This window comes from Lissotriton helveticus, chromosome 1_1 (assembly GCF_964261635.1).
Source record: "Lissotriton helveticus chromosome 1_1, aLisHel1.1, whole genome shotgun sequence".
NCBI lineage: Eukaryota > Metazoa > Chordata > Amphibia > Caudata > Salamandridae > Lissotriton > Lissotriton helveticus.
The window spans coordinates 843,740,942-843,766,832 of NC_136057.1; the positions used below are offsets into that span (position 1 = coordinate 843,740,942).

The 25,891-nt window shown below is 43.7% G+C and overlaps 1 protein-coding gene across 1 annotated transcript in view; it reads right to left on the reverse strand.

Annotated features, from left to right (window-relative positions):
* Positions 1–22,935, reverse strand: part of LOC144817928 (putative tetratricopeptide repeat protein 41) — a 391,161-nt gene extending 368,226 nt beyond the window's left edge. Inside the window, exon 1 of the mRNA XM_078674882.1 lies at positions 21,989–22,935. Within this exon, the coding sequence (XP_078531008.1) occupies positions 21,989–22,802 (814 nt within the window). The 5' untranslated portion in view covers positions 22,803–22,935. The remainder of the gene's footprint in view (positions 1–21,988) is intronic.
* Between the last annotated feature and the right edge of the window lie 2,956 nt (positions 22,936–25,891).

Here is a 25,891-nt window from a genome sequence, read left to right on the forward strand (position 1 = left end):
GACAGGCCCTTGGCCGTGCCATAGCACGTGTGCGTCCCTTGATGTGGGACAGCAATCAGCATTAAACAGCACAACCTAGGAGGGCCCGCATCCAGCCCTCAAGGCTCCTGGTAGAAGGAAGGAATCCTGGGTTAGGTAGCCCTGCAGCTGAGGTAAGTGGTTTGCAGTCTGAGACTACTAAGCTGCAGGACAGCAATCAGCATTAAATAGCACAATCTGGGAGGGCCTTGTCTCTTGCCATTGAGGCTCCTGATAGAAGGAAGGAATTCTGGGGCAGTTAGTCCCAGCAGCTGATGAGGTGAGCTTTTGCAGTATGAGACTCCTGCCCTGCAAGACAACAATCAGTGTTAAATAGCACAACCTGGGAAGGCCCCGCCTCTTGCCCTTGAGGCTCCTGGTATAAGGAAGAAATCCTCGGACAGGTAGTCCCTGCAGCTGATGAGATGATTTGCAGTCCGAAACACCTGCCTTGTACTTCAGAAGACTTCCTTTCTGCTTAAGGTTTGCCTTCCAAAGGACTGGCCTGCTGCTACCAGAGGACTGCCCTGTTTTTCAGAGGACTGTCCAGCAACTTGAGGTCTGCTTTGCCACTTGAATGAGAGAGGACTATCTCCTTGAACCCAGAACTACCTTAGTGATTTCGAGGGTAAGCTGGTTGGTCTGAGCTACAGGGATACAACACGCCCCAGAGGCCTACTTGTAACTGTTCAGCTGACCTGCTGCAACTAGCCCTGCCTGGACCTGCAATTGGACCTGCTTGGCCCCTACAACTGGACCTGCCCGAGCCCTGCTGACCTCCGCGGGTGTGAGTTCCTGATCCCCAAGAGGTGCCTTCCCAGGTCCTGGACCCTTGGCTGACATCAGTAGAGCTCCTTCTTAAAATCCAGAAATTTTGAACTCTGCACACCTGACTTTGAGAAAGTAACTTTTTCAGCTGGACTAACCTATATACATTGTAACTGCAGTGTTCAATAAGTCTCTTGTCCCTGCTATGGTGCCTTCATGTTGGACGAGAGCAAAAATCGTACCTCTACTAAAAAAGTCTAGTACAGATTCAGATGTCCTAGGCAATTATAGGCATATTTCCCTTTTTCCACCTCCTGCTAAAATAGTTGAAAAATGTGTCAATTGACAGCTCTCGAGTTATCTTGCGGCCAATAGGCTTCTACATCCAAGCCAATTGAGTTTTAGACCTAGGCATAATACTGAGACTGCCTTGGTGGAGGTGCCTTGGTGGAGGTCTCGGATTGTATAAGATGTACCATTGATGCAGGTGGCAGGGCAGTCCTGGTATTGTTGGACCTGTCAACAGCATTCAATACAGTCCCACATGACAGGCCGCTCGCACGCTTTGGTGAGATTGACATTAGAGATAATGCCTGGAACTGTCTTAAGTTCTTTCTTGAGAACAGGAGTCAGGAAGTTTCACTACGCCCTATTCTTCTACCAGTCAAAAAGGTGTGAGTCGGAGTCCCTCAGGGCTCTGCACTTAGTCCCACTATGTTTAACATCTTGTTGTCCCATTTAGCTAAGGTGGTGGAATCATTTGGGGCTACGATTATCTCTTATACTGAAGACATCCAGATTTTCTTTGGCTTTAGCAAACGGGCTTCCATCGAATCAGATGTCATTCAGCCGTGTCTCTCAGTGTTTTTTCAAAGGCTGACATGCGACCATTCGAAATGTAACATAGAAAAGACAGAGGTGCTTAGTTTTAAGCATAAATGTGTCTTAAACTTAGATGTCGATTGGCCTATAGTGGTACCTTCACCAGACACCCAAGCTGCTGTTGTAAAAAATGTAGGGATCACATTTGACAACAAAGTGTCATTTCATAGTCAAGTTCTCTCAGTGGTTGGTGTTGGCAGGGGGATCCTACATATGGTATAAAAACATTTGCATTTATTATCGTTCTTAACAAAGATTACTGTGATATTGGCCCTGGTGATGTCCAAATTGGACTACACCAACGCATTATATGCAGGGTTGCCAAAATACCTCCTGAATAGACTCCGGGTAGTTCAGAATGCAGCAGCAAGACTGGTTTTGGGATTGGGGGCATGGGAACATATTTCCTATCATCTGCGTATTTGCATTGACTTTCCATTGGAAAATTGATTCTTTTTAAAGTAGTACTCTTAATGCATAGTGTTCTCCATCACTCTGGACTGGAATATCTTTCGGCTAGGACTGCTTTCTATAGCCCTGGGAGCTGTATGCTCGTCTGGCAATAATTTGTCCAAGGTTCCTAAGGCTTGTCTGTCCACTGCGGGAAGTCGCTCTTTTTCCTTTCTGGGCTCTGTATGGTGGCGACAAGTTCCCAATTTCACTTGCGTCAAACAAAGGCTGAGGCCAGTTTTAAGAAAAGACTTAAGACCTGGTTTTTCTTTCAGTAATCGTCTTTGGTACCTGCTTCATTTCACAGACATTGTAGCGCTGAGACACTCTTGAGTAGCCGTGAGCTCTATAAATCCCTTCAAATTGAAACACATATCCGGCACACACTCCATCACGGTCGGCCTGAACTTATGACTTTGTTCCAATCTAGTGTGATTAGATATGCACAGGTAGCGTTTTCCTCTCCATGGAACTATTTTTACTTCAAGCTTTAAAATTGCATATCTCTGGTTCTACTGATTGGATTTTTTTGTCGTTTTGGTCTCATTTTATTAATTAAATGTTACTCTATTTTTCTAAATTGATGTGGGATTTTTCTTGTGTTCTGTCTTCACTTTATCATGGTTTATGTGCTGCCTAAATACCTTGCAAATTGCCTGTAAGTAAAACCTAATTGATTTAGTGACTTTTGTGGTTGATCCTAATAACGATTGTAGTTGTTGCTTGAGAAGGGTTCACACCTCCTCAATCAAAAAACAATTTTCTACAGTCATCGTGTGTGAGGCAAATCGAAGTGGGGAAAGAAATTCATTTATATTGGGCCCTTATTCGAGGTGGAGACAATAGGGAGCGCTACTTACCACATGTGGCCAATACCATTACCCCAGGATCAGGTATATAATGTGTTGTAAATACCCACATTTTACTTTGCAAATTCAAGATGAGGCATACTATGCAGAATCAATATTTAACATACCAAATTCCGTGCTTCACCTTTTCATTGGCCTTTTACCCCAATACATTTTGACTTGTTTTACTTATTGGAATCTACCAGTGAAAAATGCAATGAGTTGATAATCATCAGATTTTGTCCATTAATCTGTACTGAGTGCCTTAATGCATTGTTTATGAGCAGAAGGCAAAAAGGTGTTTGTCAGTTTGCCATATTTATCAGAAGAAGATTCAGTGGTATTAAAAGAATATGAAATATGTGGGAGAATTTTGATTTAAACAACTTACCAATGGTCAGCACTTTCCTTGACAGGTACCATATTGTGCCACATTGGCATGAGGGTGTAAAAATAAATGGATAGAGTGTGGAGGATGATGTAACAGCTTTAAAAAGTGTAGTAATTTGACTTAAATTTGAAGAACAGACAAAAAGCAACAATTCATGCAGCAGTGAAGTAGTGATAAGATCAGAAAAGTGGAGAATGAAAGCAGACCCTATTGAATGAAATTATGATTGAAGCCCAAAAAAGTAGAACATTCCATGGTTTGTGTGGAAGAGATTAAAAAAGAAAATTGTAAGAGTGGAAGTTACAAGATTATAGGATATTGACAATGTATCGCCCTTTATTTTAAAAAGATTCAAAGTAGGAATAACCTTTTTCAATTTTCAATTGACAGTGAAAAAGAAACAATCTCAATGTTTGTGCACCAAGTCGACAGTACATCCAAAGGTGAAAAAATGTGTGAAGGACAAAATGACCCCTCACGGGCGCGCCATCTTCGGGGTAACTGGCAGGTACTCACCAGATTAGGCCCCTTTTCTCATCATAGGCTGTCATTTTGTCCCAGAAAAGAAAAATGAGAAAACGTGTCCAAACAAGAAAAAGTAAAAGAGTGTGTGAGTGCGGTGGAGAGATAAACAGCCTCGCTCCACTAGTGACAAACAGTGATTAAAATCAACAGGCACACCTCTCTCACAACTTTATTCTTAAATCCTAGGTGTGTTCTGTCAAATTAAAAAGGAAAGGTAGCTATCATTGCATACCCATATCCGCTGCCAACATGTTTCTCTGCCTATAACATTTCGGCAGGTTCTTCAGGGCTAGACTCTTTGTCACAGCACCTCTGTTGGACACTTAGTTCTTTTTAAATCTTTTTAAACCTCTGTCAGCATAAGTCTCTCGTACCCACTGCAGAGGCACAAGGCTTTGTCTCAAACTCCTTAAGTGAGTCCTCTATGAGATTGACCCAACGATTGTGTTATCAATCCGTTGAAGCCTCACGGAGCTCCTCGTCTCCTCCGAGACGAGGAGCTCCGTGAGGCTTCAACGATTGTGTTATCAATCCGTTGAAGCCTAACGGAGCTCCTCGTCTCCTCCGAGAGTTTATTTTTTAACTCCTCTACTGTCAATCCGCACAGCTACTCACCTGGCATGGATGACTGAAAGCAGTGAAAACTGTCCAAAAGAAAACCTCTTTTCTGTATCTTTCCATATTTAAAAATAAATACTGACAGGGAAATCGATTGCTTTATGTCTGTATTTATCAGCAAAAATCAGAAAACAAGGAAAACTGGGAGCCTTAATAATAACTATGAATTGAGACTCAGTTGGCACCTCGAAATGGTAGAGGTCCATCTTAGTGCTCTTCTTTATAAAAGCTGCGTTGATGAAGGCAGGGATGGGCAGAGTTTCAGAGGAGATATTATGGGAAATATTTCAAATATTTTTTTCAGAGAAAACTGAAAAGTCTTTGCAAAGCTGGAGTGAGGAAGAGATTAGCTATAATGACTAGCCATAGGGATTTGTAGTTCTGCAAAATATGAAACCGTTCCTTTGAAAGATATATAGAATTATTAACACACTTTAAAATGTAGTATGCAGGCTTTATATCTTCCAGCCGGAGTGACAGTTTGTGCCGTCAGTTCTGCCATATATGATTTTCTTCATTTTCTTTCCCTTTCAAGGACTTGAAGTTTCAGCTTAGGAGGTTCAGGAAAGAAACATCTCTTTCTTTTGATATGAAATGATGTGAAGTTTATGTGATTTTACAGAGTCATTGTTTAGCCTAATGCATTGATCTTTTTGTTGTTGAATAATATGAAAAGAGCAGTGTTGTCTGAGTTGGAAGATAAGGCCCTGAATCCAGAGAACGCATTGGAAAGACGCAGAGTGATAATCTATATGTGAAATGTTCTCTAGCCTCCCTCAAGTTTTGTATAGGAAGTGCGGTGAGTTCTCCTTTACCAGCCATGCACCAAAATGTTAAGTCCATCTAAAGGTGCAGAATCCCCCAGTATGAAAGATCACAGTTGAAGAATATAGGTCTCAGTATAGGAACATCACTGTGAGTTGGCTTTGCGTTTAGCAGTTAGAAGTTTACACAAGCATTGACATAGCCAATAGGTCTCGCCTTTGGGACCGTTTAAGTGTTTAGCCATGCAGCACATTACCATGATCTGTGTAATGATCACAGAGTGGCTTAGCAGTAAGGATATAGCAGTGATATATATGAACTCGTTCCCAGCATGCATTGCAGTGCTACAGCATGCCGTTGTTCATAAAACGGAATGGTAATTAGGGTAAAATTTCATCTGCACAAATAGCCTTCGCTGATGTTGCTCACTCGCTGTTGTCCTTAGATGAAGCAATTTAGACCTCTGTATGTGGAATTTACAATTTTAAAGCCATGACCATGCTAGCTGACCAGAATGAAAATACAGGGCTTGTGGAGGTGTGAGCATGGCAGGGGCAGGAGAGACAGACTGGCTACAACTGTGCAGGAGAAAGAGTGAGTAAGGCAAGAGGCAGGAGAGACAGCATCGCTACACTGGCCTGTGAATGAAGTGGGGAGAGGCGTGAGCAGTGCAGGGACATGCAGGAACAGGAGAATGGCTATGTTAATGCTAGTTTGTAGGGCAACACGCCCTGGGTAGTTTACCAGTATCCAAGAACTCTTGTCACATACCTTCTTTACTCATTGCACGTCCCTGACTGGATCCCACATGGCCCACCTCTGGAGGTCGAACATCCATCGCAGCACCAAATCTACATTGGTTTATATCCGGCAGCTGAAACAACCCGAAGAAAGGGATGTGATCCATTGAACAGACTGCTGGTTGCAGTTCTAATCCCAGCTTCGTGTCTTGACAACACTGTGCGATCCTTGAACAATCACTGCATCTCACTGCTCAGCCAAAACTGTCAGCACTTTGAAACAGTCTAAGCACTGGTATCAAGCACTAGAAACATGGGCACAAGTGACTGTAAATTGAGCCCAAAATGGCCCTAATTTAGGGCAAATCCCTGCAACAAGAGGGTACAGAGCTTTGTGGTTGTAAATGGTTTGCAGAAATTGCCCCAGAGGTTTTTTACCACTGCAGCAAAATGAGTGTCTGGCTCACTGACCTCTTTCTGAACATTATTCCAATTGGGGTTAAGTATTTTAAGCTGAAGATTTGAACACCTTTATGGAAATAGCTTACTATTTGATCAGACATATGTTTAGAAGCCGTAGTCGTGCAGGTACGAAGTGTTCCGCATTTTTAAAATATATGTTGCTTTTGACTAATTTATAATGACCAACTACACAAATGAGTTGCTTGTGTATAAAGAAATTACCTGGGAGGAGCCACCATGAAGACAGTTCACTGTTGAAATACTGCAGATGGGATACAAGAAGTCGGAGGGAGGCCGTGGTGACAGGGGCACATGCGCTACCATTTACTTCACTGTGAAAGTACGCGCGGTGCAGGTGGAGAGGAGGGCATGAGGTGACGAGGCTGCTAACAGTTTCCATAAGTGCACACATGGGCAGATGAAGGAAGCAGCAGTGCCTGGCTGCACAGCCATATGCTCCACCCGACTACACTCTGGAGCCCCTCACTGGAGTGACGTCAGAAGGATTTAGTGACCTTGTTCAGTTCAAAGGCAGTGACCATGTTATCGGAGGCAAAGGGTGGAAGGATGGTCATCATCACCACTTCATTGTTTTATTGAGAGTTGTTATATAGCGCTTCCACAAGCATCAGGGTGCTTTACAATTACGATACAACATAGCAGGAGAAGTAAACAATAATAATGGCAATACACATGAGCAGTGATCACAAGCACGGCACCACCCCAGCCTCCCCCCCCCCCAGGGGGGGATTGGAATTGGAATCCTCCAGCTCTGGATCTATGGGGGGAGGGGCACAGTTTATTTATGCTCCATGCCCCATGCCAAAGCGTGCTTCGGTTAATGCAACCATATTTGCGTAGTTCACGGAATGAACCGTACAGCAAAACAAGTAAGAATGAAACCTCTGCTTTATTGTCAAATCCCCATCACTGGTGGGACAGGCCTTGGTAACTACGAGGGAAGAATTAAATTGATTTCAGCAACGTTATCTGTGAAATGCTGCTTCTGCCTCTTAACCCCATATCACTTCTTTAAAAAGCGTTTACTTTTCCTATCGCAGAGGGCTTCCCTCTAGTTACTCCCATGCATTGCCCGGTACAGTATAGGAGAGGGGGTTGAGGGGGCGCGGCAATTCCATTGGTCATCGCTGCGTCACTAAGGAAACCACAGCAGGGGTGGGAAGTGAGACCAGCCCAAAACAAGGAACGGAATACTTTATTTTCACCTGGCCTGGTATTACCATTGAGACACATGTGAATGTTCTTTTCAAAATTACTGCAGTCCATAGTGAGTATTTATGCTCCAGGAGACACTAGATTGCTTTAGAAAGAGGATGTGGAAAAACATAACGAGCTGCCGACTTTGAAATGGGGAACCGGGCTTGAATCTCGGCGTGGGCTCTCCCCGTGCCTACAACAAAACAAGCGTGCGCGGCAACAGGGGGAGGGGAGAGAGGAGGGGGCCTGCGAGATTCCCTTGCGGGAGCGAGCAGCAAGGCGCGATAATTGATAACATATGGCGCCAGCTGCGCGCTCCCGCAAGGGAATCGCCAAACGTGCACAAGTTGCCATTGAAGGCAATGGAACGCGTGCACATTTTTAGGCGAAAAAGGGAACCGATGACTAAAGGTCTCTTTCCTAAGCATTGCATGCGCGCTGCGTAAGCGATACCTACAAACGGCCTTGCTGTTCTTAAAATCAAGAGTCAGACCAGATCAGTTAAGATCACCTAATGGAATATTTTCTAAAAGGATGACCACATTTCCCATTCTCTTCTGCCAAGATTTGTACTTTAGTCATGGGATCATTGTGGCGGGCGATATTGCAGAAGAAAATTACAGACTAAGGGCAGATGTAGGTCGCCAATTACCGGTCGGTAACGGCCGATTTCGGCCCTTACCGACCGGTATTTGGGATTTGGCATGTAGGGGGCATTTTATTTACAGAATCGGTATATTTACCGATTCGGTAAATTTACAGAATCGGTAAAATACCGAATCGGTAAATTTACCGATTCTGTAAATCAAGATGTAGGTGGCACTGTAATCAGTGCCACAGGCCCTTACCGAATCGTTATTTACCATGGAATACTATTCCATGATAAATAACGAATTCCAGTGTACATGCACATCTGTGCATGTACACCTGTGCCGTGTGGCACACAGGCATGTCTGTGTGTCACATGGCACACAAGCCAGAAACAGGGGTGCAACAGGGTGTCAAAGTGACACCCTGTCCCCCTTGTAAAATCGGTAATTTTACCGATTCGGTAATTACCGAATCGGTATTTGCTATTGAATCCTATGGGCTTCAAGGCCCATAGGAATCAATGGTAAATACCGATTCGGTAATTACCGAATCAGTAATTACCGAATATTACCGATTCGGTATCTTTACCGAATTTTTTACCTACATAGCAATTACCGAATTGTAAATACCGAATCGGTAAAATTCGGTATTTACCATTCGGTAATTTGCTATTACCTACATCTGGGCCTAAGTTTCTAACCCTGAAGAGTGTTGGAATAGCATTCATAATGCCACTTTGTAGGTCCAGTAGGGAGGGCAGATAACTATAGACCAATAACTGCAATTCCCATGACCCAAACAAGGTAGAGATGGCCTTCCTAATAATTTTAAAAAATTTAAGGAAATGTTTATTAATGATTGGTATTCGGTTTACTGCCAGTCACGGCTCTATTAAGCACAATATGTCAAGAGTGTAAATCAAGAAAAGTTCAGCGATTCAATGTCTGTGCTGCAATGCTGACTTTGATTTGCATACCATTATCTCTAGTTGGAATTGCTGTGTCTCACAGTGGGTAGAACGATGCTTTCTAAATATTATGAAGTGAGGTAAATTCTAATGCTATGATGGTACTGAGCCCCAGAGTGTGATGTAAAGAAAACAACAATAATAGTGCCTCCAGGGAATAATGTGATAGGAGAGTTGCCTGGCCAGGAACAGGGCCGGTCTGGGAACCAAAACCGGCCCTGGGAAAGTGCTCCCGCCAAGAATGTATAGGTTCAACAGCGAAGTTTAAAACACCATGGGTGATGGCATCATAGTGTGAACAGGATCAGACAGATTTGCCATAGGGATTCAAATGGCACATCCACTACAAATGTCTGCTGGTTGGCGGCAGTGCAGGTGACCTTATGTATAGGTCTGCTACCCCACACATTGTAGCAGAAGAACAAAAGAACTAAACCATGAGAGGTTCCAGCCAAGTAGAGGGCTGCAAATGGCACAGTTGCTGTGAGCCTTCTAAACATGGCTGCCAAAACTGTAGCATGGTATGGACCAACGGAATACAAACTGTTTTAATGCAGAGCAAATATCAAACTGAATACCCAGGGGCAAATAAAATACACCCGCAGTTGGAAATGGGAAGCTGCTGCTTTGCCAAAAAATACGTGTCAGCGGCCCTTTGTCAAAAAAATGCACACAACCCATGAAAACCCTTAACTGGTCTTGCCCCAAGAATATGAACATAATACTTCCTGAAACCAGATCTAACTACCCGACTACCTCCTTCGAAAAAGAAGTAAAACTGCTGTTGTACTGCATTTGTACTTTCTGACTTCCACGGTCTGCCGTAGATTAGACCGATTGAGCAGAGGGAAACCAAGCACACCTGCCACCAATTGAGACAAATGCGACCACCATTTTCCGTGCTGTTAGCAGTCTAGTCTCCCAAATGTCAGCCTCCATAGCCCCGTAAATTCAAACGCATAGCACAGTGGTGCAGCGCTCCCCTGGTATAGCCCGCACCATAGCTGTGTTTTTTAATAGCGTTGAACTATTTTTACTAATTTACGCTCTCATTGTGCTCTTAACATTAAGAAACTATTAATGCCCTCACCTTAACAATCGTTTTTAACAGAGCCTTAACTGTTTATTTATTTATTTATTTGCGGGTTTGTAGAGCGCTAAATTCGACTCCCGGAGGAGTATCTCTGCGCTTTTGGCAGCCACAATGGTAAGATGAAGTAGAAGCTTAGCTATATTTGATGTTAAAGTTGGAACAGATAGGTCTTAAGTTGCTTCCTAAATTGTAGATGTTCTGTGCACTGTCTGAGTACTTTAGGGAGACTGTTCCATAGAGAGGGACCGGCCACAGACAGTGCCTCACCGCCGTGTCTAGCCTTCCTCGTCCGGGGGACACATAGAAAATCCTGATCACTGGACCTGAGGGAGCGTGAGGGAGTATAGGGAATGAATTTGTTTTTTAGGTATTCGGGCCCTGAACCATTGAGGCATTTGTGGATGATGCAGCAGGTCTTAAATTTAGTTCTTTGTTTTATGGGCAGCCAGTGGAGTTTTGCCAACAGAGGTTTGGAAGGGGTTCGGAAGGGGGCGTTGAGTACTAATCTAGCTGCCGTGTTCTGAATCACTTGGAGTTTTGCCAGGACTCCTTCATTAGCGGTCAGAAATAGGCCATTGCAGTAGTCTATGCGACTTAAAACAAGAGCCTGCACCAGTGTTTTCCTGACTGAGTCTGGAAGCAGTGGGAATACTTTCCGTAGGAGACCAATTACGTGAAAGCAGGAGCCCATGATGTAGTTGCAATGCTGTTTTAAAGAGAGTTCCTGATCAAATTTGACTCCTAGATTTTTTACAACCTGCTTTGGTTCTGGGGCTGGGCCAAGGACTTGAGGCAACCAGTCCGGGGTCCACAGAACTTTTGCTTCTCCGAATAACATGACTTCGGTCTTGCCGACATTACATTGAAGATAGTTAGTAGCCATCCAATGTACCACAGCCCTCATGCCCTGGGAAAAGGAATTTTTGACCTCAGGGGTAAGATGTTTAAAAGGGAAGAGGAGCTGGGTATCGTCGGCGTAGGACATCGGCACGAGGTTTGTAATAATTTACGCTCTTTGTGCTTTTAACATTAAGAAACTATTAATGCCAACTTGAAACTTCAAACCCAAGCAAATTCCTTCATCATTGCTGTTATTGCACTCCCACTTGCACTGCCCTGGCTTCGGCCAGTTGAGCAGGGGGAATCCAAGCACATCTGCCACCAATTGAGATGACTGCAGTCTCCATTTCCCTTGCGGTTAGCAGTCTATTCTCACAAATTGTAGCCTCCATAGCCTATAAGCACCCAGCCGTACTCTACAGCTGCCAAACACCCCCGTGGTAACGAGAAACTACTAGACTTCACTACTCCGATGACACTCTCATGAAACACAGTCTAGTAAGAAGAATGAATTCCAAAGACATAGTAGGCCCCTGTAGGAAAATCTCTGATTCCTCTTTTTCTTCTGTCTTTCCCACCCATCATATCATAAAATCTTCAGATATTGACAGTGGCCTCATAAATTTCCAAGAGACTTTCAACTTGAACTTTGATATAGTTGCGCCCTTCAGACCCAATCTCCGCAACTCTACCAGGCCACATGCTCCATGGTTCTTGGAAGAACTTAAACAAGAGAAAGCAGCCTGTAGGAAATTGGTGAGAAGACAGTGGGCCTCCAAATCCCTCTCCAATAAAATTACTGACAAATTAGCCTTAAACAGCTATTATAAAAAACTCAAAGCTACTCGTAAATCTCATCTTATCAACAGAATCGACAGTGCTGGCAATTCAACCAAATAACCTTTTAGAGTATTAAATGAGTTCAAGAAGCCTACTGTCTGCATTTCTTCCATCCCAGCCTCCCAGGAATTGCGTGACGTCCTGGCTAACCACTTTGAGGAAAACATTGAGACTATATATAGGAACCTCACTAAACATCCCTATCTCACTAATTTCTTTACTGCCATTCTCCCTATTCATAAATCCTGCACCACTTTGGAGTACCTTGACCCCACCACCCCAGAACTACTCTAGAAATGATGAGCAAAGTCAAGTCAGGTGCCGCCTCTGACCTCTCTCCACCACATATTATGGTAACACTCTCCAATACTCTGCTCCCTGCAAATTATGCCCATTCTCAAAATAGGCCCATGTCTCTTCCCTACCTCAGCAAACGTTTAGTCATGCAACAGCTCTCCCACTATTTAGAATACAATACCATCTTGGATCCTTCACAATCTGGTTTCAGAGCCTCACACAGTACAGAAACCACACTGATGGTGGTTCTGGACACAATCAGGCTCTCCCTTGATGAGGGCTGACCAGCCATGCTGGTGCTACTTGACCTGTCTGCTGCCCTGACACCATCTCATGCTCCATTATAGTCCAAAGACTTTCCAAGATTGGTGTAGAAGGCAAAGTCCTTAGCTGGTTTCAGAATTTCCTTGGCAATAATACTCAAATAATTAACCTAGGCCCTTTCAAATCTCGTGTCATGAAACTAGACGAAGGAGTACCTCAGGGCTCTTCACTGAGCCCCACGCTTTTTAACATATATGTTGCACCACCGGCTCAAGTTGTATGGTCTGTGGCCTTGATATCATCTCATAGGCAGATGACATGCAATTAATCATTTCCATGGATCCAGATACTGAATCTACAAAACCCAAATTCCAGGAATGTATAAGGAAAATTGAATCCTAGTTGTCCCAGAACTGCCTACAGCTCAACAGCGATAAAACAGAGATAGTGCTGTTTGACAAGACCCACGACTACTGGTCGGATAAATGTGGCCATTCTCACTAGGCACCTCATCTCAACCCAAAAAGGTGGTAAAACATCTTGCCATCTTAATTGATGACAATCTCACAATGAGAGAGCAGGGACACTTGCTCTGATTTTGTTTGTTTAAAAAAACTTCTCAAAGCCTGGATTTTCTAACCGCTCTTCTTTTCCTTTCTTTCTCTGGGTCTATGCTCTAGCACCGAGATACCCCTTCTGGGTGATTCGTCGTGCTATAAAAAAACAAAGAAAAAACACAGTAGACCTGAAGTTACTCAGCTTGACTACTTTTCCTGTATACATATCTAGATCCAAAATATACTTAGCTTCTTTCTTGTTCCTTTTATGTATAATTTGTTTGCTATTTGTTACGTATTTCCTATTGGTATCTATTCTGTTTCTTGATTGTTCCTTTTTGCATGTTTATGTTTTACTTGTTTGCTATTTGTACAGAGCTCTGATACTCAGATGGGTCATGTTCGGGATATATAAACATTTTCAAATAAATAAATATAAACGACATAACGTAAAAGCACCAAAGTAATGAAAAAAAAATAATCTTGTGTTCTGTACATAATATGTTCCTTTTTGATATTTTTAAGAGGCCAGAGGTTTCATGGATCAGTGACATCAGCACTAAACATATTACCAGGAGTTTGAAATTAAACTTTTGCAATAGAAAAACTTCTCATGTATAATCTGACAAACGAGTATGTCCAATTTTGGGTGATCCGAAAGTATGTTATGTTATCGTAGGTTTTATTAAGCGCTCAGCTACTCTAGCAGAGTGTCCCGGCGCTGACAGATCGGACACAGCATAACTCATCCATTGGGGGCAAATTAGAGGCTGAACAGCCACGTTTTAAGATCTTTCCTGAAAGATGCCAAATTCTCGCTTTTTCTCAGAGCAAGAGGCAAATCATTCCAGGCACGTGACGCTAGATGTTGAAAAGAACGGCCCCCAGTCCGTGCACGCCTGATTACAGGGATCCTCGCCAGTGACAAGGCAACCGATCGTAAGGCTCTGGTTGGATGGTGGAAGACAATTCTCTTCCGCAAATAAAGAGCCCCAATACCATGAAGGGCTTTAAACGCCATGGTAAGGGCCTTGAACTTAATGCGCTTCCTAATTGGAAGCCAGTGAAGGGACTCCAGAAGGCCAGTGGCATGAGAGCGGCGACCAAGGCCAAAAATGGCCCGAGCCGCCGCTTTCTGGACTACCTGCAACCGTGACAAAAGATATTCAGGCAGGCCGAGGTAGAGCACGTTCACGTAGTCCAACCTCGATCCAATCAGGACTTGCACCGTTGTTTTCCTATGGGCGATAGAGAGAAGGGGGAGGAACTTCCTCAGCATTTTGAGTATTCCGAAACACTGCCCCACCAAGCCAAGAATCTGAGATTTCAACGAAAGGCAATTGTCCATCTTGATTCCCAGGTTCTTGGCTACCATGGAGTCAGTAGCAGGGGGAAACATTCCTGCAGGCCACCCGGTCTTCCATCCGGGATCAGGGGGGCAGCCGAAGAAAAGGAGCTCGGACTTGTCGGAGTTGCATTTCAGCTGGTTAAGTTGGAACCAAGTAAATATTGCGCCCAAGCAGTTCTTAATGCTCTCGCCATCAAAGTCCATGTTCTTACCGCAGGTGAAGAGAAGCTGGGTATCGTCGGCGTACGATAAAATCTGGGCGCCAAACGACATCAGCACTAAACATATTACCAGGAGTTTGAAATTAAACATTTGCAATAGAAAAACTTCTCATGTATAATCTGACAAACGAGTATGTCCAATTTTGGGTGATCCGAAAGTATCTGTTGGCAACAAATGTATTTTGTATAAAATATGTGCTTATATCATTCCAAGCTTAATAAATGATCAAGGAAAGTTAAGTAACTGCCACCCATGCCCGTACTCAGACAATCTACACCGCAAGCATGCGCCAATTTACACATCCCTAGGAACGTCCTCAGATACCAGTTTCTGGTATTATGTAGTTGGGGGATGAATTGTTAGAGGCTATCCCCTTCTCCCGCATACTGTCTACATCCGATTGCGTGTTAATCGCCATGGTTGGGCGTATTAGTTTGGGTCAATTCCCGTTTGGGGTACGCTCTTATGTAGTTCTTCCACCTAGGTTAAATATTATTGTTTTTCCCTCCGTATACGTTGCTTCACACAGTGACCTAGGGCCACTCCTGTTGTAGCAACACATGTTAACTGCTGCGCTGACTAGGTTCTACAGTCCTTGTTCATACACATGACAGACATCAACATAATTTCCTGGAACATTAAGGGCATCCACACCCCAGCGTGCAGGGATGCCATATATGCTTATTTAGGGTGCAGTTCCACCGGGATCGCATTTCTACAGAGACTCACCTGACAAGCCTAGAAGCAGGCAGACGTTGGCACCGCTGGCATGGCCATGTATACAGCACTAACTACTCATCTCAGGCCAGGGGCGCCCTGATATGGGTGAGGGTGGGGACCCCATGGGAGGAGGAGGGGGTGGTGTAAGGCCCGGAGGGGTGCTATGTGTGTGTCAAGGGTAGGCTCAATGGTCAATCCCTTCTGTTAGGCTCCATATATGCCCCTAACACAGACCAGAATACGTTCCTTGGCGGCCTCTCCAACAAGCTGTCTAGTTGGACTGGGATTCCTTGGTTACTAGGCTGGGATTTCAACTCAGTCCTCGATGTCTCACTTCACTGCTCCTTCCCCCCTCTTACTCATACCAATGCTCCGTCTAATGCTCAGGCCCTGCGAACAAGGCTAGGACACATGTCCCTAATAGATGTTTGGCATGCGCGTCATCCAGACCTGAGAGTATGTTCCTTTTACTCGCCAGTCCACGATCTCCATGTGCGGCTGGATCGCATTTTTACATTACCAGCCCTACTCCCCTTGATTATTGACACCAGCTATTTTGGCCACACTCACTCTGATCATAATCCGCAGATCATGTTGCTCAGTCGGGAGACTGGACCACCTTCGTTCCCCGCCTGGCGGTTACAGACGGTGGCGCTGGAGGACCAGTCCTTCCGCTGCTCTTTGGAAGCCGCAGTAGTCAAATATTTTGCACATAACATCAGCTCCACAGGTTCCTCCCTGGTAGAGTGGGAGGTCACTGCCTGGGTCTAATCTGGTGCATTTATAAACAATTAGATACCTCGCTTGCCTCCATTGAACGGAAGCTCCTTCACTGGGAAACACTGTCAGTCCCTCATACTACAGCACAGGCCAGCCTTGCGGCCCTGCAGGCAGACCGCCTAGAACTGTTGGAAAAGCTACGCTGTAATATTTACATGGCCCCCACCCATGCCACATCAGACAGGGCAGAGAAACTGTTGCAAACCTTATCAGACAGGAGCACCCACATCATCCCATACAAGCCATTAAGGATGAGCTTGGTCAGATGAAATACACACAGAGGGACATACACGAGGCCATAACCAAACATTACACAGCATTATATGCATCTAGCATGCACAGGATACCAAACAATTAGGCTCGTTCCTGGACTCTGTGCAGCTAGCCTCTCTGCCGTTGACCAATTCCTAGAGTTGGAGTCCCCCTTATCGGCAGAGGAGGTCAGGGAGGCGCTAACATCCCTTGCATCTGGTAAAAAGCCGGGCCCTGATCGGTACCAACAGAGTATTTCAAGACCGATGCAGAGGCACTAGTGCCCCCGCTTACACGCACTCTATACAGCAGCGCTAGACAATGCAGTTCTTCCTACCTCTCTTTGTACAGCCAACGTTGTCTCCCTGTTGAAACCGGGCAGGGATCCCACAGCCTTAGGGTCTTATAGATCACTGGTGATCCTCAACACAGACTACAAAGTCCTTTACGAAAGCACTCGCTATTTGGTTTCGTTCCTGCCTGGAACACCGCACTCAATCTCCGCCGCTACTTTAGAATAGCTGAGTATTCCCCCTGAACTGGCCCTGCTCAGGATGCCTTGTGCTTGACCTTGAGAGAGCATTTGAGTCCCTGGAGTGGGACTATCTCTTTGCTGTGCTACCGAGGTTTGGCATTGCCCCCTACTTTCTCAGCATGGTCCAGCTGTTATACAAACATCCAGTGATCCGAGTTAAAATGGGACCCTATTTATCAGACTCCATCCGGGTAGGCCATGAGACCCGTCAGGGCTGCCCACTCTCCCCACTCCTTTCCTCCCTAGCTTGGAGCCCCTAGCAGCATTCATACGTGCCCGGATAGAAAGGGCATTCCCCTGAGCAACAACACAGAAACTGTCACTTTATATGCTGATGACCTCTTATTGTATGCAAGAGATCTTCACTCTATCCCCCAAACACTAGACGCAGCACTGTCACAATTCAACACAGTTTCAGGTCTCAGGGTTAATACAATGAAGTCCACTCTCTTACCGTTCACTCTGTCTACTCCAGATTCAGAGTACTCATTGGGGGGGTTCCTGGTGTCCTGGTGCACAGGTACTTTTAGTTACTAGGGTATTCACATATATCGCTACAAATCTGACCTATTTGACGGCAACATTACTTGAGCCACCTCCTCTATTTATTCTACTCACAGATGACATTTTGGAAGACTCTCCCTTTGGCTATTTTGGGTAGAGTGGCCGTGATAAAGATGGTGGTTTTCCCACGTCTTCTCTATTACTTCGCTACCCTGCCACTTTACATTCCCCCCTCGTATTCCAACAAACTAGAGACTAAGGTTAGGGACTTTCTCTGGGAAGCGTCCAGGCATGGGGTCTCCATCAGGAGGCTATACCTGCCAGCGGGACAGGGTGGACTGGCGGTGCCTAACCTCAAACATTACTATTTAGGGGCCCAACTACAATGGGTGGCTAGATGGCTGGCCTCACGGCACCTGTAAGACACCACCACTCTGAAACCTCCTCTTTCACTTCACGTTTTACTCCACATATTTCACCCCTGTGCTAGGCCCAGTAAGACGAACTCTTTACTGCTCTCCATAGGGTTCAAATGCTACTGGAGAAGTTTATACATCACTCGTGCTACCACGCCATATACTCCTGCTATTCCTCTGCTGGGGTCACCGAGGAGTGGTTAATGCATCACAACATCGGGGACCTTTTTAGAGATGGCACCTTAATTCCCTACACATATCTAATCTCAGAGGGCGGTCTACCCCCAGGGCACTTTCTACTACACTGAGCGCTCATAGCTTCACTTTCATCTAAGTGGGGTTATATCACAATTAAACCTCCCACGCACCACCTGTTGCAATACCTCCACATAATGGGTACAGGGGGGCTCTTGATACACTGGTTTGCCTCCGCCCCTTCATCAACATACTGCGATTCCACTGACCCCCTGAGACAGCACTGGGAGGAAGACTTGGGGCGGGCCCTGTCTGAGAAGGAATGGCTGACAATCCTAGAAAGTCTGATACATATACCTCGCAATCAGCACTTCCGTCAGATTCAGTATTTTATCCTGCATTGTGCCTACCTCTCCCCGGTCCTGATAAATAAGTACTTCCATCGGGGAGACGTTTAATGCCCCAGGTGTCGCCTGCCCAATGCAGATCTCCTACATATGCTGTGGCATTGCCCTACCCTAGGGCAGTACTGGATGGGCATAGCTGCCACCCTGTCTTGTTGCACTAAACGTGAAATTCCCTTTCACTGGAAAGCGTATATCTTGCATCTCTTCACGAGGGGCAGGAAACACAAAGCTGCTACACAGTTTTTAAACCTGGGTCTAATCACAGCGAAACGCCTGATTACTAAAAGGTGGAAAGCTCCGACGGCGCCCTACACTAGCCTGGCACCGCACTTTCCTCAACTGGGCCAGGGCAAAAGGTATAGCCCTGCAGAGGGAAGGCCTGCTGGGGCTCCGCAAGTACCCCCTACCTAAGGATTGGGAGGCCATTGTAGTAGAATTTCAGAAGTTAATTACGCCCACCGAAGACACACAGACAGAGGCGGTGATCTCAGTAGCACCAATTTGACATTTCAACATCATCAAAGGAAAGCTGCAATTGGGAAGGTGATTCCAAACCCCCATTCGTTTTTCATAGGTCATAGTACCCTAACATGCGCCACAAGCAGCTATTCGTCAGTAGTCACACTTTTCGTCCGTAGGTCATGGGCAATCACCCCACCTCTTGGCCAAGTTATTTTGCCCTCATTTTGTTGTACCCTCCTCCAGCTGTTCACTGTTACTCTACATAGCACAAATAAACGTCATGACTAGCGACACATCAGCGGTGTTACCATATTGCATACATCCATGCTGATCCACAACAGCCACAAGCCATTTCTACTATCAGCTCAGTCTATGTTATGCTAATTCACTGCTACTGGGCTCTTGTGATTGTTGAAATATTGCTGTGCTATCTTGTTGAAATATATAAATGCCAATAAAAAGATTTAAACAAAAAAAACAAAAAAGTGATCAAGGAAAGTATGCTAATTGAAAGCAGTTTAGGGAAGAAATGGATTGAGGAATTACAAGAAAAACTGGTTGAGTACAGAATATCCTCATATGCCACAACTGGTAAAGTTTTGTTTTAAATGTTCAAATAGAGCAAACCCAACTTCAAAGTTTACTCAGCTTGGATGAGCGGGAGTAAGCGTTGATTAAAAAGGACCCCTTTGGTGAGGGGAGACACAAGAAACAAAGAAATTAGCTTGCAAAGAGAAATTTGATAAGACAAAGGTTGTGTGTGTCACCAAGATCAATATTGGTGACATATTTAAAATAACGTTTACATATAGGGTTAAAAAAGGAGATACATTTTCTAAACCCAAAAGGTTTACTTGGTTTCCCTATATGTCATCTTGGAGAATTGAATGTTGTGAGCTGAGTCCTACCTTGTTTGCCAGGGCTATGGGTGTGGTATTAGTACTTTAAAAAACAAAACTTTTGGAGCAACTCGAAATGTCTTTGCGTGGAAGGGGGAGGGATTAGGTTTCCTGTTAAAGAATGTGTCAAAGAATTCATACTGAAACGCGCCTCACACAACGATTCAAGATTGCCAACATGTCCCGTGGTCAAACTGCGGGCATCCTGGGAGGCTGAGCTGGGGGATCTACCCGACAAAGACTAGCTGGAGGCGCTATCCTCGCCCTGGGATGTGGCCATCGCGATGCGGCTTCGCCTGGTGCAGCTTATAATTCTTCACCGAGTATATTTAAGAATGCCACACTACTACACAGACTAGGCAGACAATCTGATGATCGCTGCCTCCGACATTGTAACCAGAAAGGGACGCTCCTGCATATTATATGGGAATGCCCACATATACAACGCTACTGGACAGAGGTCACCAGAAAGTTGACTAGGACCTATGACAAACCTACCCTCCCGACCCCTTCACTGTGTCTCCTCAATATTTGGGAAGCAACAGACCTTACACAAGCCGAACAGTCATGGGCCATGGTGGCGTGGAGTATACATTGCTCAGAAATGGCGTGTGGACACTGTCCCCATACTAAGGGGTTGGGCTATAGATATGGACCACGCCAGGATTGCCGAAAAAACAGTCTATAAAGGAAGGGGGTGCCCACATAAATGGTATCACAAGTGGGGGCGCTGGAACAAATATAGAGGGGAGATATGTGTCTCACCGACAATAGAACTAAGGAGAGAAAGCCTCCGGAGACTAGGAGGGGAGATGGATGAGATATTGACACAAGTGGAGGGTGATTAGAGATAGATGGGTATGGCTGACGTTTCCTGACCAGAGAACATGTGAGTGGCCCACCAGTAGTTTATTTTGTCATTATTGGAATGTGCTGTCCTGTATCTCTGTCGGATTGACGATGAGTATATAATGTTGTTATCTATTGACCACCTGTATACAAGCTGCTAATGCCATGTCCTTGCTGCTGCTTTTGTTTCAATAAAAAATGTTTAAAAAAAAGATTGCCAACATGTGGGAAGCAGTCAAAATATTTCTTCTTGGCTGCAATCTTCTTTATGCCTACCTCTAATTAATTTTCTTGATTTGTAAATGTAGGCTGACAAAAAGGAGCAACCTCAGTAAATTATGTCCATGTACACCATTACCAACTCTAGATTCCTCTACTTCAAACGATGTTTCCTACAACACCCTCTCTACCCCCACCAAATATATTGATAAAGGTTCTATTCATCTGTAAAGGTTTTATTATTTGTTACTGATTGACTGCATTCGGAACCCATTTTTTTCTGAATTATCTCATAGAATCAAATTTTTGATTACCAGATCAGTGTTTTAATATGTTACACGTCGTTCACTGATCTTTATGAAAATGCTAATAAAACATTTGAAGAAAAACGCTTCTTTGTCATTCCAAATTGAGGGACAACGTGGAAGGAGCTTGAGAATGAAGGAATATAAGCAGTTAGACAGAACAAATGTATCTGGAAGAAGAAAGACATAGAAAAGACACTGGCAGAGAATAATAAAGGAGTAAACGAAAGAAAGAGTGTGACAGAACAATAAATAATAAAGGAGCACTGCTTCACTATTAAATGATGTACACGTGTTGTTGGCCCCATGAACACACCTTGGTGACTAGAGTGACAACGTCTGACCTTTCAACGTCAGTTGTTCCGATGAGGGCACCGTGTTTAATATGCTAACGTAATTTACTTTATGATAACAAGGCTTTGAGATCAGGGAAGAATAATCTTTAGCAACACTGACATGATACTGTTAGAATAGCTTAGTGTAGAGATAGCTTAATATAGGTTTGAAATACAAATTATAAGCCATTGGGTAGAGTGCCTGCTACAAGGATCTGCAGAAGACCTGTAGATCACTGGTTTGAATCCAGGTAAGGCAACACAGCCGTCCACATCTCCAAGCTCAGTGAAATCAGCTGGTGGTATAATAATAAGTCATGTTAATAAGAGCCTCAAGAGACAATACACTTTGTGGTGTGTGTTACAGAAATGGGCAAACATCATAATAATAATTAGAGATACTAACCTATATTTCCAGTAATTAAGTTGGCAGGGTAAAGATGTTCAATTACAGCAGACCAGTCTTTCAAAACTAAATCCCCAAGTTCTTGTAAGCCTTTGAAGAATCTCACGGGTAGGCCTTTGTTCACAATTCTGGCCTTCAGATCTCTTATCCTTAATTCTTCATATTCACTTTCACTTGTGTACATGGACAACACCCGTTCCTTTTCCTGATCATCCACATTCTGAAGTTTCTCCTCAATGTACAAAAAGTCTCTAAAATAAAAATACTGAAATGGCGACCCTTTCAGAAAGGATGCTTGGGTTATTTCCAGTTCAGTGAAGCTGAGGCTTGGATCCTGTAGAACCCACGGGTACCCGCTTCTTGCTGCCAAGTATAGATTCCTTTCCACCTTGGACAAACTTGGATCATCATGGTAGGCAGCAGGTAGAGGTCCAGAGTTTTGTGGCCTAAACTCCCCATACGTCTGACCCAACATGCAAATGAAGAAAGGGAAGGCGTTGCTTATGAAGTCCAGAGAAAGTCTTAGCTGCTGATCGAGGAGCTGTGAGTGAGGTTTGAGAGAGCTAGTATGGTGACTCTCCCAATTCTTAGGAGGCCACATCAGATTCGCAGATTTGAAGTAAGTCCCTCTTGCACGACAAAGTTCGTTTAATGAAGGGAAAATGTGGCGTGCCAAATAATCTATCTCTTCATGGAAATCGTTTGGGGTGCAGCACAGGTAAGGTTGGATAGGCGGACACTTAGTGAAATAGGAATAAAGCTCATTTTGTGTTGTGTCACTGGAGAGCTCTCGATCTACAGTGTGTAAACTCATTTTAAAGCAGGTCTTAGGTTAGGGAGCTTGAAGGCCACTCACATAATAAATATGTACTTCTTCAAGCTCATTGTGTTAATTTAATCCTGTGCATTCATCACCCACTAGTCAGTAGCACGCGTAGCCAACAAAGGAGAATGTATGGCTGCAGATAACGAGGGATAAATGAATCATGAGGATTATTTCTTGAACTACTTTGAACAACTTTGAACCACACCAGGCACTAAAAGTCCTATTTAGGTTTCAGCAGGCAGTAATTGTAAAAGGGCCGACGGTTTTTGTCAATGTTGAGTAGCAGCAGCTCTAAACGTCCCTTGGTCCTTTAGAAGTCTTATTTAAGATTTCCTGAAAACAAATGACAAAACAAATTAAAAGATGCATATCTATCAATTTCCTATTTCATTGGCACCTAATACCAACCGGCCTTGTTTTACATTTCCAAGCATGTGTTTAACTTGTGAAAAAAGGCATAATAACATTAATTTCCAGGACAAGAAACAATTAACAATTCTATCAAAATCATCATTTCAATGTGAAACAATCATTAACCAATGAAATTCTATTATACGCAGAATACAATACCTCATTAATCATATACATTCTAGGAAAGGCGGGGATGTTTGATGTTTTCCCGCATGCCTTTAACAACGCATGCCTTTACAATGCGGGCAATACAATGACTGCGTCGTTACCATGCGTTCCATTACAACGCAAGTTGTTACAATGACTTGCTTTAGGTAAGCGCTGTGGTTTGCAATAGTATACTTTACTATTCCAACTCCAGTCTGTGCAACAGTAGGGGCGTTGTTGGATTTAAAATCAAACGATAAGTTCCCTAAAGCAAGTTGTTGTAATGACTTGCATTGTAATGGACCACGTGGTAACGACACGTTTGTTTTAGTGACTGCGTTGTAATGGCACTGAGTTGTTTTGACAGCGTTGTAAACACTGTTTCCCTCGATGACTGTATGCTTTACAGTTCTCCACTGCCTTTAAGCTTTCTCTGTACAAATATCACATACATGCATACGTACATACATACATATGAAATTGTTTTCAAACCTATAGTAATTCATGTGATTTTTCAAAGTAATTTCTATAACAGATGTGCAAATTACAGAGCAAGCTGGTGTTTGGAGAAATTAAAAAAAACATTCAAAGTTGATATTTCAGTAACAAATTGCGTGGTGTTGGGAGACGTATTACTAACAATATTACCTTGGCACAGAGGCATCATAGCTATGGTTATTATGCAGTACCTAGCTAGAGCCATTCAAATTTGACAAAGCCATTTTTTTAATTAATCCCTTTCAACCCTGCCTAATGCACTGAAGTGATCTCTGCTGGCAATCTTGTATATGGTGGCCACTAATGTAATCTTACCCCGGTGTACCACTGTTACAACAATAGCATTAGCAGCTAGCGATGATTTTCATTGAACATAAGTATTTCCTATTACAGGAAAGGTGGGAGAACCCTGTTATAGTGTGACTTTAACATATCACCAGTTTGAGGCAAACCCACAAATATATTATTCTGAATTTGTTACATTTCCAATAACCGGTTTGCTAGACTTACAAATGTAATTCTCGTACCTGTAAATAAAGCGGAGCCTTCAACTGACCAGTTTCCCAGGTGGCAGAACCCAGGAGTAGCCTTCCAGAATACTAACCATCAGAACCACTGAACATTTCACAAGTACACCCAGAGTAGATGCCAATCTAAACATAGCTTTTATCATCCACAATGTTGTTGTCACTGGTCCTAGGTGCTTATGTGGCTGACATAGATTAGAATATGTGTCTCTGCATCTTTCAAGCAGATTGTGCCTTCAATCAGAGTTAAAGGGTTACTACATTTCACCTGTACTGGACCAATTAAGATGGCTGACATGTTGTTTGTACAAACAGCTTCTCATCTTTCAGACTTTAAGGAGTGCCTCTAAAAGGATCTCCCCTCTGCATTGCACTCGTAGAGGTTCAAAGCCACTCTAGGAGATGAGTTTATTCCTTACTAATGTTGTGCATAATGGGCTTTCAGAAATCACAAAAGGTTGTAACAATTCGACGATACTGACAGAATGATCTGCAATGTTTTTAGGCCTAAGGCCAGGCAACATACAACAAGAACAAACGGTTGTCTGAGGTATAAACCCAAAGGTTTTAATCCTGACCAACGTAATCTCACTTTTTGTGTTTAATGTCAGTCTCAATCACCTATTTCACATCCAGTTCCGCATTTTTCCCATGATCTCATTCAGAAGTAGAGTGTCTCCTGTGAAGACACACACTAAGGGCAATATCAGTTGGGTATGAGTAGCATGTTATCAATAGGCCATATAGAGATTTCACCTAAACATAAATAATTACTGCCAGTGATTTAGTTATGCAATAATTACGAGATTCTGTACTATTTTTCTTTTTATTATTGAAACAACATTTCAATAAGGAATTATTTAATAAAACAAAAAAGAAAAGAAAAAATACTGGTGACTACTGGTACCCAGAAGGTCTCCATATGTTAATCTAATAGGGAGCAGTTACCGAAAATCTGGAGATATTGAAGATTCAGACAGGATACCCTAACTATCCTTCTCGGGGTATTTTATCTGGATTTCATGTTAAAAGTGACAAATATGTAAAGCAGTACTAACATTGTGTACTGAGCAGCACTAACAATGTCCCTCATCCATCGTCCCCAGGAGTCCCCTCTTATATCCATCATGGCAGACTCTGTCCCTATACACGATGAAAGTCTGACTGGTAATTTCCCTAGACGCTGCGATTCCATATGGACTGTTATTAGGATTTTACGTAAGAATGACTCGTTAGTTATGAGATGGTATACCGTGCTGGGCCCAAGAGGGTTCATAGTAGTAGGGTTTTACCTGTGCCTGTTTTAAACACACGTGAACACACCCTCTTGTTTGGAAAAATGCTTATAATACTTGCCATTGTAATAGGTGGCAACTGTGACAGTCAGTCTTTTATAACTTCAGTGGGTAATGGATCCAAGGTGAACTAACTGGGTGATATTAAGGCTTTTTATAATTGATGCAACCTCCCGAGAGAAACCATGGCTAAGATCGG